The sequence below is a fragment of the Urocampus carinirostris genome, chromosome 12, assembly GCF_059441175.1.
Source record: "Urocampus carinirostris isolate Australia breed hairy pipefish chromosome 12, RoL_Ucar_1.0, whole genome shotgun sequence".
In the NCBI taxonomy this organism is placed as follows: Eukaryota; Metazoa; Chordata; class Actinopteri; order Syngnathiformes; family Syngnathidae; genus Urocampus; species Urocampus carinirostris.
The window spans coordinates 41,577,485-41,592,517 of record NC_142360.1 but is presented as its reverse complement, the minus strand read 5'-3'; the positions used below and the strand labels follow the sequence as shown (position 1 = coordinate 41,592,517).

Below are 15,033 nucleotides of genomic sequence, written 5' to 3'. Positions count from 1 at the left end.
ACGTCACCAGAAACATCGGGTGCTAAAAAAGTCTTGCAGAGTTCATGGATGGGTTCACAGTATTTGCAATAAAATGTTATTTTGCAAGCAAAGCACCCTTGTGTTCATGGAAAGATGTTTAGATATTAGAGTTATCACGAATGCAAAACTTAAAAAAAAAAGACGCAAGTGAAAGTTATGCTTGAAATGAATCTTTTCACAAGAAGACGTTTTTCTCACAAGTTCACTCAAAACGAGTATTTTCAAGAAATTTAGCAACGTTCGACTGTTCTTCACTACAAAATGGTAAAAGCTAGAAACCTTCTTTTTTTCTTATGGAAAATGAGAGTTGAAGCTTTTATTTGATATGTCCTACGGCTATTTAGTTACAGAACTGATTTTTCTGGAAGCCTTCAAAAATGGCAAGAAATGGCTCTTCCCATTTGAGAGGAATTTAACAGTAGTTGAACACATATAATGCGCTACTGTTGGTATATATAAATCATGCTGTTTATGATAGCTCATATATCTTTGAGCAGACATTTACGTGATTACAAGTTTAAAAAAAATCTCCCTTATTTTATTTTTGTTTTTAAAATAGAATACTGTACAGTGAACGTTATTACAAGTTAAAAAAAGCTCTCTTATTTTATTTTTATTTTTAAAATAGAATACTGTACAGTGAACGTTATTACAAGTTTATAAAAATCCCTCTTATTTTATTTTTATTTTTAAAATAGAATACTGTATAGTGAACCGGCAAAGGCTGGAGGCTTTGTGTGACGTCATAAACAGGCGACGTTAAACCGCCGCTTGCTTCTCGTCGCTTCTTCGTCTCCTGTCAACACCGTAAAGTCGACTTTTTGTCTTGGTGGGGGCCTTCAAGCTCGTCTGTATCTGAGTTTTCTCAAGTTTGGTAAGAGACAAAAGGTCCTTTTTGTTTTTGACATGAGTGCTGTGGTGTCGTGTTTCTTCATTGGACCCAATCAGGCCGTTTAGCCCGTTAGCATCACGCCTGGCCTTGCTAGCTTACTTGGACAACATGATGACAACACATATTTTCCTTTTCAAGTGTAACGTGTTCGACAGTCTTCTGACAAAATATGGCCTACTTTGCAACGTTGACTTTAGATTATTGGAGACTTTGCCTGTTGCTGTCTTAAAGTCAAGTCCTGTTTATTTGTGGTCCCAAGAGCCAAGAAGAGATCCGCAGGTTCTCCATTCGGGCCCCGGTGCTGTGGAATACTCTTCCCCCTGAGATTCGATCTGCAACCTCCAGTGTAAATGTTCACATCTAAGCTTAAAACACACTTCTACTCTATAGCATATGGAAAATCTATATTTGATGTCGATAACGTGTGTATTATTTGCCCTAATGTAGGTTTTAGATGAAGGGATGGTGTCATAATAGTCTGTAATCGTTTGCAATAGTCTTTGATCTGTTCAGCCCTTTGATACTTTGTGATTAAGGGTGTCACAAATAAATATGACTTGACTCGACTTTTTCGCAAGAAGTCTCAAAGGGCTTAACAGACATGACACACACACATCATCGACATGAAACACAGCTAATAACACAAAGTCCGCTCGACGGCCTCCTGTGTTCAACGCCGTTTTTTAGCTATTGAATATGTATGTTTTGAAAAGAGATTTGTTTAAACCCGTGATAGCAAAATGAAGCCCCAGTGAGCAGTGAAGCCCTACAGGAAAATGCTCCACTCACACACGTAGAGGCTTTGAGATAGTTCATTGCCTCGACGACCCCACATCGTGTTGACAGAAAATGAGTCAATAAGCCGTGGCTTGTAAAATATGATCTAGTCCTGTCCTAGTCTATTTGTATGGCCCTTCATCACAAAGAGTCTCAAAGAACTGCACATACTTATTATAGCACCATCCCCTGATCTTAAACCTACATGAGGGCAAGGAGAAACTCAAAAACCTCAACACGAGGAAAATGAAGAAACCTTGAGAACGGACCGATCTGAAAACAAAAATATAGTTAAAAACCGTATAAAGAGAGTAACAGAGTAAGAGTGTAACATGAATTGTTCTGAGTTACTCTGTACTTATGCAACAAGTAAAAAGTGAAACAAGGAGGTCAAATAATATGCATGTTCATTTTTATATAAAAAACAATCTTTGTTCCAAAGTTTTTGGAACCTTGTGGGTTTTTTTTTTTGCAGAGAATTTCTCCTGCTTGTGAAAAAAAAACTTGTCCACATAGTACAGATGAAGCAGGGGTGCATAGGTGTTTGATGGCAAGTTTTTAAAGAATTGGAAGTGCATATTTCTTTGATTTCCAATACCAAAGCGGACTTTCAACTCTGGGGACGTTTCTTTACCGCTTTTAATTGAAACCACACTCAAAGCTGGGAAATCTTTCCCCGAATCAGTCACGTCGTACATCCGCTTTGTGGGTTTTTAAATGTCCCCGCTTAGGTCCTCAACACACACCTCAACTCGCGTTTCATGAACCACTCATCTGAAATGCTCTCCTCATGCTTAAGGGAAAAAAAAATCAGAGGAGCACATCACTCATTTAAATCACTCATCTGAAATGTTTTCCACACGCTTCAGGGAAAAAAATCAGAGGAGCGCATCGCTCATTTAAACACTTCCACTGAGGTTGCAGATCGAACCTGAGGGCAAGTCAAGTCAAGTCATTTTTATTTGTATAGCCCTAAATCACGAAGAGTCTCAAAGGGCTTCACAGATTGTTACACTATATTACACAAACTATTTTCAACCGACAAGAGGAGTAGGTTATTCGTATGCAATGGAGTAGAAGTGAGTTTTAAGTTTAGATTTAAACATTTCCACTGAGGTTGCAGATCGGATCCGCAGCGCTTGGGGCCTACTGGAAAACGCTCTCAAACATGCAGATTTCTTCTTGGCTCTCTGGATCTGTTACTAAGAAATCATTAGACAACAGCGCCCTCTAGTGGTCAAATAATTCACCCTGGGGTTTTCAAGAATTGTTTGGTCCAAATGTAATGATTGTATAATTGTCATGTAGATGATCAGGTGATGTCATTTCACTCAAAAGCAAAATACAACAAAATAATAATGCCAAATAAATCAAAAGCTTTTCCCAGGCCATTTACACATATCTGTTGAGGTGGACCAAGATTTGTCTTTGTTTCTCCGCTAGCCGCAAAATCGGACGTGGTGCGGCGTCGGCCTGCGCCGCCATGAGCAGCGACCACAAGCGTTTGGCCTCGGCCATCATCCGATTCCTGCACCAGGAGATGCGCTCCGGACAGCTGTCGTCGGGGGCGCAGGAGAGCCTGGAAGGTCAGTGGGCGCCGACGCGTCCTAGGTGTCCCTCCTTAGCCAGTTGTGTCCTCGAGCGGACGCTTACTTCCTTAACCAGGCGCCATCTCAAACAGACATTTCTCTCTGTAGCCATAGCTCTCTCGTCTGTAGCGGCCGTTTCTTTCCTTGACAAGAAACGTCCTCGGATCGCCACGTCCGTTATTGGCAAGATGCGTTAGCGAGCCGCCTCCTCAAGTGGCCTCGTCTGTCCTTAGAGAGACGGGTCCTTAAACGGCCACGTCCGCCCTTAGCGAGATGTGTCCTCGAGCTGCAACGTCTGTCCATAGTGAGGCACATCTTCGATTGGCCACGTCGGTCCTTAGCGAGACGTGTCCATCAGCGCCTGCTTTCGTCCTTGGCAAGACGCGTCCTTGTGCGCCCGCTTCTGTCTTTTGCAAGACGTGTCCTTAAGCTGTCCATTCTATCCTTAGTGCAACATGTCCAACTGTCCTAAAGCGGTCACTTCTGTCCATAGAAAGATGCATTCTTTAATGGTCATGTCTGTCCTTAGCGAGACGTGTTCATCAGCGCCCGCTTCCGTTCTTGGCATGACGCGTCCTCGAGCGCCGGCTACAGTCTTTTGCAAGATGTCTCCTTAAGCAGTCCATTCTATCCTTAGTGCAGCAAGTCATCCACTTGGCCTCACCGTCCTTGTCAGGAAACTGTCCTCAAGCGGTCGCTTCTGTCCATAGAAAGATGCATTCTTTAATGGCCACGTCTGTCCTTAGCGAAACATGTCCATCAGTGCCCACTTCCGTTCTTGGCATGACGCATCCTCGAGCGCCGGCTTCAGTCTTTTGCAAGATGTCTCCTTAAGCAGTCCATTCTATCCTTAGTGCAACGTGTCCTCCACTTGGCCTCTCTGTCCTCGTTAGGGGACTGTCCTCAAGCGGTCGCTCCTGTCCTTAGAAAGATGCATCCTTTAATGTCCACATCAGTCCTTGGTGAGAAACATCCTTAAGCGACTTCTTTAGTCTTTGGCGAAACTGTCCACAAGCGTCCGCTTCTGTCCTGTGTGAGACATATCCCGTAGAGGCTGCTTTCATCCGTAGCAAGAAACGTCCTGAAGTGTCTTTCAGTTTCTGTTTCCTCAAGCGTTTGTCTTCGCAGTGGCCGTCCAATGTCTGGAGACGGCCTTCGAAATCTCGTCCGACGACGAGAGCTTAGCCGTGTCCGCCACCCTGCCGGAGATCTTCGCCTCCGCCACTCGGCGGACTTCGGTGAGAAGGGGGACGCCGCCGGGGCCGCGACTAACATTCAACGAATCGCTCGATGACTTCTCCGATTGATCCGGGGGTGTCCAACTCATTTTAGCTCGGGGGCCACATGCTACAAAAAAAAAACATTCTCTCGGGGGCGGGACTAGAGAGAGAGAAAGAAAGAAAGAACAGGAAAAAAATAGGAAGTTAAGAGAAAACATAAAGGAGAAAAAAGTAGTGCAAGAGAGAGAGAAAAACACAAGAGAGACGTAGAGGAAGAAAGGGAGTAACAAGAGATAGAACGTAGAGAGATATTGAAAGGATAGAAGAGACAGACGTGGGCAGCGCGTGTGCGGCACAGTTCATGTCTTGGGAACCTCCTGCGTGGGTTCAAATCCAGCTCCAGACTTCCTGTGTGGAGTTTGTATGTTCTCCCCGTGCTTGCGTGGGTTTCCTCCGGGCACTCTGGTTTTGTCCCACATTCCAAAAACATGCATTTCAGGTTAATTGGGCGGTCCAAATTGTCCCTAGGTATGAATGAGCGAGCGAGTTGTCTGTCCCTGTGTGCCCTGCGATTGGCTGGCAACAGTTCAGGGTGTCCCCTGCCCATTGCCTGATGATTGCTGGGATGGGCTCCAGCACCCCCGCGACCCTACTGAGGATAAGCGGTGTAGCTGATGAGATGAGAAGAGACAGACAGACGGAGAGAAAAGATAGTGTGAAAGAGCAAAGAAGGGACAGAGAGGTAAAGACAGAGTGGAAGACATACAAAAAAATTATATATCTTTAATATAGATTTATAGATAGATAGAGATAAATAAAGTAATATAGCACCGTTTGCTTTGCGAGTGGCGCCCGTCTTTATCATTATCAAGCAGACGTACTGTATTTCAAACTGCAGTTGATTTTTCTCTCGCGCTTCTCTGGGTGCCGTCTTGCACTGCAAATTAAAAACCTTGGCCCACACCTGCGGATCAATCGATGAATTGGATTTCTTAAGTGCATTTTGAATTTCCTCCTCTTTATTCAAATATTAAAGTTTGAAAAGATTGAAAAATAGTGCACAAAACAACCGAAAATTAACCATTGAAACAAATCCAAGTGTTTCTCAATTAACTTGACGATAAAGAAAAAAACCCATAGAAATGAATATGCTGTACGCCGTATCCAAAGATATCATTATGTTTGGACTTAGGATACAAGAAAAGAAAGAGCAATACATTTCATTTTATGTGCAGCAACAATTTAAGTCCCCAAAAATGACAACTGACTTTTCGAAATGTGGTCGATTCCAATCAAACCTTCCCATCAGGAAAATGATGTAGAATATGCTTAAGAGTCTGCTCCTTGTGGTGAGTTAAACCTGTCATTATTCTTATTTCTTTTTTCTGTTCCTTTGAAAATTGTTCACTTGATTTCATGAGACAAACCGTAAAAAGTAGAAAACTTTCAGACCAATTTTGTTTGTAATGAAATAATGTTCACTAAAAAATGAAGGCCTTAAACTCGTTTAGGCGCTGTCTGCTGGACCCGAGTGGTACTACCACTTTTAGCCTCACAATTGCACTGTGTGCACTACTCGGTGGCTCACTTGATACAACCAATAGATGATCTAATTTGTTGCCAACGTTTTTAATAATAGATATGAATAGATTTTAGCGACAAGTGGTCGCAGCCACATTTTGGCCGCTGGCACCCTCAACCGTTTTCTTTTTCTGGCGTGTAGGAGTCGCAGGTGAACAACAACAACACAGAAGCCGCCGTCACCGAAGAGCAGCGAGCGGAGGCGGAGAGACTGAAGACGGACGGTAGGCAAAATGTCACCGACGCGGGCGACGCCGCGTGCTGATTCGTCGTCCGTGTCGGGCACCTTTCCTAAAGTCATTAGTTCTAGTTACTCGCTACTTCTTCCTATAAGTTACCGAATGACTCCACAGTCAATGGAACTAGTCACCAGGGAAAGGAATTATTTCTGTTTCTTTCAGAAGAATTTGTTGTAGGTCTAAGAATATGAAATGTTCTGAGCAGTTTTTGAGTTTGTCGAATAGAGAAGAACGGACGGGTAGCTGTGTTCATATTTATCCAAGTGCAACACAAATAAAGTAAGTTTAATCAATGAGATCTAACTCTCTCAAGCCTAGACAACTGGTCAAGTAGAAATAGTCTACTGTAATTGTAGAGGGAAAATAATATAGACAGTCCCTTTAACTGTCATATTAAGGTCGGGGCCTCAAACTCATCCTGTGGGTTGCAAGTTTAAGAGCCCCGCTATAGAATGAATCGCAATCTGTAGTCGGACCACTGCTCAAGTAGCCATATGCTACCCTACAATGAAGTATTTTCACTCAACAAACGTAAACGGTGTAAAGTGCGTTTAACGCTGCAGTGTCACATCAAGAAAACTCTCACAAGCTGTCCAGTAGAAATCTGCAACTGTACTTTCAATATTTTGTTCACCATAAATTGATATCAAGTGACTATCCTATCCCTCAATCGAACGCGCTCTCTCTCTCTCTCTCAGTTTTGGAACAATAAGCGATTAAAGAAACGTACTCTAGTTTCCCCAAACGAGACCTCGAGTATGTTGAACTCGATTGTTCTTATTTGTGCTATCGCGGCGGGTCGGTCTAGCGTCTGGTCATTACCGACACCGTCTGCTGTCCCCCCCGCAGGCAACGACCAGATGAAGGTGGAGAACTACGCCGCCGCCGTGGAGTTTTACTCGGGGGCCATCGCCCTCAACCCGCAAAACGCCGTTTACTATTGCAACCGGTCGGTTCCGAGCGACGCCGTCGGGAAAAGGTCCCGATGTCGGGCGTTAACCTTGGCTGTGGCTGCAGGGCGGCGGCACTGAGCAAGACGGGCAACTACGCCGGAGCCGTGCAAGACTGCGAGCGCGCCATCGCCATCGACCCCGACTACAGCAAAGCTTACGGCAGGATGGGGTGAGCGCCGCCGTTTTTCGGGCGACCGCCGCTGAAAAAAATTGTACTCTGTCGGAGAACTCCCTCGCTCTTATTCCGCTTACAGGTCAAAGTTCACCAAAGCTTGGATGCTTTGCGGTTCTGAGGGATGCTAATAAAGAGGTTGAATGCGGCTCATAAGTAAAAAGACAATCTCATTGGCTGTCAATTTTGAACCACAAAGCGCACCCGATTAAAAGCCGCACGCCTGAATTTCAGGATGAAACTCAACTTTGTTTTTGTACAAGCCGCACCGGATTTTAAGCCATAAAAATGAACTCTTTCACGTCCGTTTCTTACATAAAAAAAAAAACCAGCGGGGAAATGTCACATTGTGCCTCGATTAAGACACTTCTTTGCGGCTGCCATTGACGGCTATAGACGTCAGAGACCCATTTTAGCAAGGCTTCCAAATCGTATCGCGAACGGCAAGATTTTGTAACGGACTCGTCACAGAAACGTCAGCGTCGCCCTTACCAGACAGGCTGAGAAGCGTGATCCCGGAAAATAAACGGGCGCGATGCCCATCGGGATCCGTTTTACGTGTGGTCCAAACAACCACTTTTGGGAAAATGTCTCCGATGCAATGTTTCGTTTTTCAGGTAAGGCTTCAAGCGATCGTCTCACCTGTTTTCCAGCTAAGATGCCCACGCCGTGCTCATTTCAACCTTCTATTTCTGCGGGTTCCAACTTGGAGGACTTCATATAAGTCGTACTTATCAAAGCGGCGCCGCCGCAAGCGGCAGCCTTTCCAGCAGCTCCGTGTTATTTCACTCTTTTTGTAATTTCTTGTTTTAAGTGTCTGCTTCTATCATCCCGTTTGACAACCAAACTTTGGATGACTTTCTATCCTATGGTTATGGGTTTTAACGCACAAAAATGCAAGAATCAACTCCTTGCCCTGAAGAATTCGTGCCAGCGTGATGAGGGGGCCCTATCGTGGATGCTGAGCCAGAGCTAAGGTGAAGGCTAAGCGGCTAGCGGCGTTATAAGTCTTCGGTACCGTCCGTAATCATGGTACCAAATAAGAGCGAGGAACTGGCTGTGCTGGTGAAAAACATCCAAGCGTATAGGGGGGGCAGTTTGCTGTGTTTTATGGAAACGTGGCGCTGTTTGGGCAGACAGAGACACTTTAGCCTGCGGGAAGCAGAGAGGAGGCGGACTCGCTATCTAGGTGAACAGGAGGCGGTGTCACCCTGGGCACCAAGATTTCCATCGGCTGCAGGGACGTGGAACTTTTGGACTAGCGTGTGACGTCATCCACTCCGCTGGGGCTAAACGACAACACGGCACCCCGAGGCCATCCTGTCAATCTGTTAATAAACAACAAAGGGATACTGCTGGAAGTCTGAATTTCTCTATGGGGATGAATCAAGTATCTATCTACTTGCAGAGGGCGCAAAACATCGAGAGCGTTCCCTTTCAAAACGCGACGGCGCACAACAATGTCGTTGGGATTCCGGTCCGCCGCGCTGTCCCGGTTCTGAGCGTGTTTCTGTGCAGGTTGGCTTTGGCGAGCCTCAACAAGCACTCTGAGGCGGTGGCCTTCTACAAGAAAGCTCTAGAACTGGACCCGGACAACGACACCTACAAGGCCAACTTGAAGATCGCCGAGGACAAGATGGCCGCCGCCAGTCCCGCCAACGTGAGGCTCCGCGCGCCCCCTAAGTTCCGTTCTCGCCGGCGTTTTCACCCTTACTTTTTGTCCTCAGACGGCGGGAATGGGCGGCGTGGACTTGGTGGGACTGCTCAGCAATCCCGGTTTCATGAATATGGTGGGTTCTTCGCAACACTATTTGCCATCCACATGAGAGGGCGACGGATTATCGGGCAGGACGATTATCAGCACCGATATTTGGGAACTTAACGGATAACGATATCGTCTTTTTTTATTTATTCGACGGGGCGATTTTATCTATCTCTCTTTCTCATCTCTCATCTCTATATCGATTGATCGATAGATGCAATGTACCCCCGCACTGTTTTAAACTAAGCCTCGGGAACAGGCATGCCAACTTAATATCTCGGGTCTACCAAACGATATAAATCAAGATAGTCATGTTTATTTGTATAGCCCTTAATGTACAGACGCTTCCCTACTTACGACCATTCGACTCACGCAAAACGGCAGATGAGAACATTTTTTTCGGGACGTGGAAAAATATCCGCACATCGTTGTAAGTTCGATTTTGTATCGCGGGCATCTTTTTCCGAGTACGGGACAGTACCGTAGTACTCCTTTCTGCCACTTTATGGCGCTGTGAGAGATCACCCGGCTTGCCCCCTGAAGAAGAAATCCGGCTTCCAGTTCCTTTGTAAACATACTATACTGCATGTTGACATAAAGTAAACATCTGAGCAAAGTCGTTTCATCTTGGTCTCATCAGACCACAGTTAGCCATGGCCTTAGTGGGCAGACTTCTTGAATTGTGTCAAAGTCATGTTTCTTCAGTGACGTTCTCTTAAACATAATCATGACATTTCTGCAGAAATGTAAGGGGTGTACTCCATTTGAGACCTACTGTATTGAAGGATTTTGTGTTGCCGGACCCTGAAGTCGCCAATGATGTTTCACCGGTTCAAGGTTCGCCCTCCACGGACGAAATAATGGCTTTTATCGCAAAGGCTACACGACGCCTCTAAAATGAATTGCGCGTCGTGTTTCATTGTTATGAGTATAACGGAAAAAAAAACAACAAGAGACGCTTCTCGAAAAAGAGTCCGAATGGCCGCAGCGAGATCCGTGACACCTTTTTGTCTTTGGCAGGCGTCGACCATGATCACCAACCCTCAGGTCCAGCAGATGTAAGTGTGCGCGCGCGCGTTTTGTCTCCGGGCGGCGTCACAGCAGCTGCGTTTTGGCAGGATGTCGGGAATGATGTCCGGACAATTCAACGCCGGCGGAGGAGCGGCGGCGCCGCCGGGGGTCGGCGCTACGGCGGGAGGAGGCGGAGCCCCGGCCGCCGAAGCGGGCGGAGCCCCGGGAACGGCCCCGTGGTCAGGTGCCGAAGCCTCGGGGCCCGAAAACTGGGCCCGGATTTTCCAGGTGTACGTGTGCCCGTTCCTATCCGATCGTGTTTGTTATTTTTTCGGGGACAACTTTTATTTCAGCCATTTTATGTCTTTTTATTTTTTTCGATAGAACGTTTGCCTTTTTCCTAGAGCGGGGGTCGAGGAACCATATTTATGGCCCGGTGATAAAGTCCTACTTGTGCTCATTCTCTATTCTGGTTTGGTGCGAGCATAGCCAAAGGTACTTTAAACGTGTATATAGGACACTGTTTTACTACGGTCGCGGTGTCATTTTGGCCTGTTGAAAGCTTATGAAATCCTTTATAGAAATATTTGACGTTTACTGACGAGACTCGTGGTCATAAAAACCCACAGAACAAACTTATTACCCACAAACGCTCGCCAAGCACACAGAACAATCGCATCGGGTGAGCAGTAGGAGTGAACGGAGCGATGTACACACAGCGTGCTCCCCGCTGCGCCGAAAGAAAACGGTCCTAAACTTTTTGTTTGCAGTATTTGGTGACATTTTTACAGAAGAACTCTGCTCGCAGTTTGCTTTGAAACCGAACGACGGTCAAACAATATGCCTCGACGATCTTTAGTAATTGCTTGAGGAGGACGGCTTTAAAGCGGTATATTTGTAGATAAGAACGCTCTGGCTCCTATTTGATCATTTTATATCAAATCATCTAACGTCACACAGTTGAATATGAGGGGATGAACAAACTTTTGTCTGGAGAGCGGGGTTTGGCAGTTTTGCTGAATTCTGTCTTCAAATATATGGAATGGGTCAAAAAGGCTCATGAGATCAAACCTCCGGTGTGGAGTTTGCATGTTCTCCCTGTGCTTGCGTGGGTTTCTCACGGGCAGTCCGGTTTTCTCCCATATTCCAAAAACATGCCTTGTCAGGTTGATTGGCCGGTTCAAATTGTCCCTAGGTGGGAATGAGCGGGCGAATTGTCTGTCCCTGTATGCCCCGCTACTGACTGGGAACCAGTTGAGGGTGTCCCCTGCCCACTGCCCGAAGAGAGCTGGGATGATGGGCTCCGGCACCCCCGCGAACCTACTGAGGATAAGCGGTGCAGATCATGGATGGATCAAAAAGGTTCCCAAGCCCTGTCTTAAAAGGGTCACTTTTGTTGTATTTTCCTTTAAACTTTTTTTAAACATGATTTTTTAAGAGAGGAACGTTTGTTGTTCTTGGCACAAGCTTTTGCAGTTTATTTTTTGGGCGTCCCATTGGCACCAACTTTTTTCCTGTTGACCTTTTTTTAGGTTACTTTTTGTTGTCGAAGGTGCCAATTTTCATCTTTCTTTTTGGCGACAACTTTTCTCACATTGATTTTTGTAGACGTAGCGTTTGCCGTGCCTGCTTTTAGTAGCTTCATTTTTCTCCGACACGACGTTTGTCGTCGCCGCACCAATTTTTCCATCGTGTTTTGTTTTGGCTGATTTTTATTCACGGCGCGGCCTTTTTCCTCTTTTCAGAGGCCAGCATTTCGCCCAGCAGATGCAGCAAGAGAATCCGGAACTGATCGAGCAAATCCGAAGTCAACTCCGCAATCGCACGCCCAGCGCCGGCAACGAAGAGTAGCCGTGACGCCCGCCAAGGTAACTCTGCCCGGTGACTCCGCCCGCACCCTCACCCACCTGCCCTTTTTTTTTTACACTGGAAACACACCACTAACCCAAAAATTGTCTAAAATGACACAGAACACTTTGTTTAATTACAACGGAATTTCTAATACCCCCGGTTTTTACAGCACAGACGCTTGACAATGACATCATATTTGCAGAAAACAATTCGTAAATGTTTGATGAAATATCAAAAAGTGACATGAGATCATCTCTCACGGCACACTCGTGTGTCGCGGCACAGCGGTCGAAAACCGCAAAATCCATTTTCAAAAACGTCACGCTTGAATTCATCGACTAAGCCGGCCGTGTCCAAAGTCCGGCCCCGGATCCCATTTTTACTGGCCCGCGGCCTCTGTCTTTCAACCAATCTTCAATATCGGAGTTCCTACAGCTGATGGCAAGTTCAATGCAAAACCTTTTTTTGAATTCCCATTGATATCAAATTAAAAACCCATTTGACCAAAAAAAACCCACAAACCGCATGAATTAGAAGCAATATTTTGAAAAATGTCGATTGAATTTTCTCTTTGAAATCCCATTTTGGTCCGATTGTCAAACGAAGCACTCTCCGGAGTTTTGGAAATGGAAATCAAGAAAGAGAAAGGATGTTGACACAACATCATGGATCCTCAGTCAAAACTGGCAGATATCTGCTACATTCAGAGAACGTTCTTGAGGCATTTTTATGGTAATGCGTGATACATTTTTTCCAAAAGCTCCCCAGTTCTGCCGTCAGACTCTTGAGAAACAAAGTGGAGTCTGTACCACGTCACATACGGTTGGAAAGTGCAGACTTCTCAAATTCAAAATGGACCGGTCACAGAAACGACACAAACCGTCTCAAACGAAATACCCGAAAACTCTAAATGCGCGTCGTATTCCGCTCCCGAAACTATTTTTTTTTACAAAAATGCTCCGGTTACTTCCAGGACATTTCGTAGAATCCCGACCGTGTCACATATGGACTCAAACCGACGAAAATGCGATACAAAAAAAATCAGTCTGATAGCATTCCCGCATCGTTTTATGATCTTTTTCGTCATCAATTTGTTTCGCACCCTCATTCCCCTTTAAAAATTAACAGACAATTTCTAATATGGCCTGTATTTAAATAAATACACACATGACATTCTTTGGCTTTAAAAATCTTCAGCCAGTAGTAACCAACTGGTTAGCCGATGAAATCGTAAGCAATTTGACTGGATTCTTTTCTAATTAGAGCCAAAAACGTGCGTGTTTAATGCCATTTGGGATCCAATTTATGCGCGATTCGCCTGTGCGAGTGTGCACAGTCGTAGTTGGAAAGAGAAGTCAAACATTTACGACTCTCCCACAATGTCTAGAAAATTGGCTAAAGTCAAATACATATTTACAAAAGTTTTAGGGTTGTAAACTGGTCCTCTTTAAATGGCCACTTTTGGAAATGCCTAAACCTATTTTGGCTGACTCTGTGCTCATAGCACTTGCTGTGAGGACAACATGTGGAGAGTTCCCTTTCAAAAGAGAGCAAAAACGGCCATATTTTCCAAGGAGAGCATTCAATTGACTTTGGGGTCGTCTTGGATCGGGACGGGAAATGGGCCTCTATAAATCACCTTCGTAGATATTGCAACTAAAATATCGTCACTTAAATTTGTTCTTGCATTCGTGTGAAAATGGCTGCTTTTTCTTCAACCGTCCGATTTCCCAATGAGCCCAAACCTTTGAATGGACGTGTACGCCAGTGTTTTTCAAGCCTTTTTGAACCAAGCTACACTTTTATTTATAAAAAAAAGTCAGTTGAAAATGTAGTTACGTCAAAGTTATGTCACCTCAGATTAGTATATCAAAAGAAAATAATACTTCAAATAAAAAAGAATGATGTGCTTTATGTTATTTTGTACAGTGCAATCTTAAACCGCTTTGTTAAACAAATGAAGTTATTAAATGTACCGTGCTACCTTATGCAAAGATAATTAGTATAGAAAAATCTACTGCCACCTACTGATACGGATGACTATTACAGTTTCTCGTCTAAAGATAACAAAAATATCGAATAATGGCCTGATTTTTTTGGGAAAGTTTAAATTGGGCAAATTCCAGCGGCACATTAGACAAGGTCTCACAAAACAAAACACCGGTGTACGCCAAGGAGTGTGAGAATTGACCCCGAGGTGACAAATGGGAGCCGGTTTTCAGAGTCCAAGGAGGACCGCAAACTATGCCGAATAAAAAGGAGCAAAAGCAGCCTGTTATTTCCCATGTTCCTCAAGGAAAGACAAAAAAAAAAGGAATGAAGAATAGAGATGAAGAAATAATGGGGGGAAAAAAGGAAAACAAGATTGTGAAAAGAAGTAGGGGGAAAGAAAGCAAAAAAGTAAAATGGAGCAAAATAAACAGGAAAGGAAGAAAGGTTTTGAAAAAATGGACAAAAACAAAAAAATGAAGCAATTTTTTTTTTTGCTTGACTTTTACTTTTTGTTTCTCTTTTTCATTTTCTCTCATCATTTTTCTCTTATCGTTTTTTTGTACATGTTTCCCTTTCTTGTCTTTTCAAAAGTAACTTTGGTCCCTTTGAGTCTCCGCCTTTTGGGTAGTGGGGCAAATGGTACACGCTGTCCCTTTTGCCCGGGATATTAAGGCGCCCCCGGCCTCCACTCTGAGAGCCCTGTCGTTGTGTTTTTGGCAGGCAGGGGGCGACGTTGAGCGCAGGAGCCGGCGCGGCCTCCTTTCGGCGGCGGCGGCGGCGGCTCGGGGGACGACCCCGGCCATCGGAAGCGGGCTCCCCTGGAGGAAGCGCCGAGGTCAGTCCCCCGTTTTGGGCGACCGGACGGATCCTTTTGGCACTGGCTTTCAAATAAATTCCTTCTTGAGGAACGCCAAAGCGTGAAAGGGCTTTTTCATTTCGACTCTTTGTTTCGGGAGCGGGAGGGTCTCCGGCC

The 15,033-nt window shown here is 45.0% G+C and overlaps 1 protein-coding gene across 1 annotated transcript; it reads left to right on the top strand.

Annotated features, from left to right (window-relative positions):
• Positions 1-752: 752 nt before the first annotated feature.
• On the top strand, positions 753-14,987 carry sgta (small glutamine rich tetratricopeptide repeat co-chaperone alpha). The gene is made up of 13 exons (XM_088350423.1): positions 753-895; positions 3,134-3,276; positions 4,408-4,517; positions 6,223-6,304; positions 7,169-7,268; positions 7,337-7,441; positions 8,963-9,104; positions 9,172-9,234; positions 10,227-10,264; positions 10,325-10,507; positions 11,963-12,085; positions 14,781-14,811; positions 14,843-14,987. The coding sequence occupies exons 2-11, from the start codon at positions 3,174-3,176 to the stop codon at positions 12,066-12,068; spliced, it is 1,032 nt and encodes a 343-aa protein (XP_088206549.1). The 5' UTR covers positions 753-895; positions 3,134-3,173; the 3' UTR covers positions 12,069-12,085; positions 14,781-14,811; positions 14,843-14,987.
• Positions 14,988-15,033: the final 46 nt, after the last annotated feature.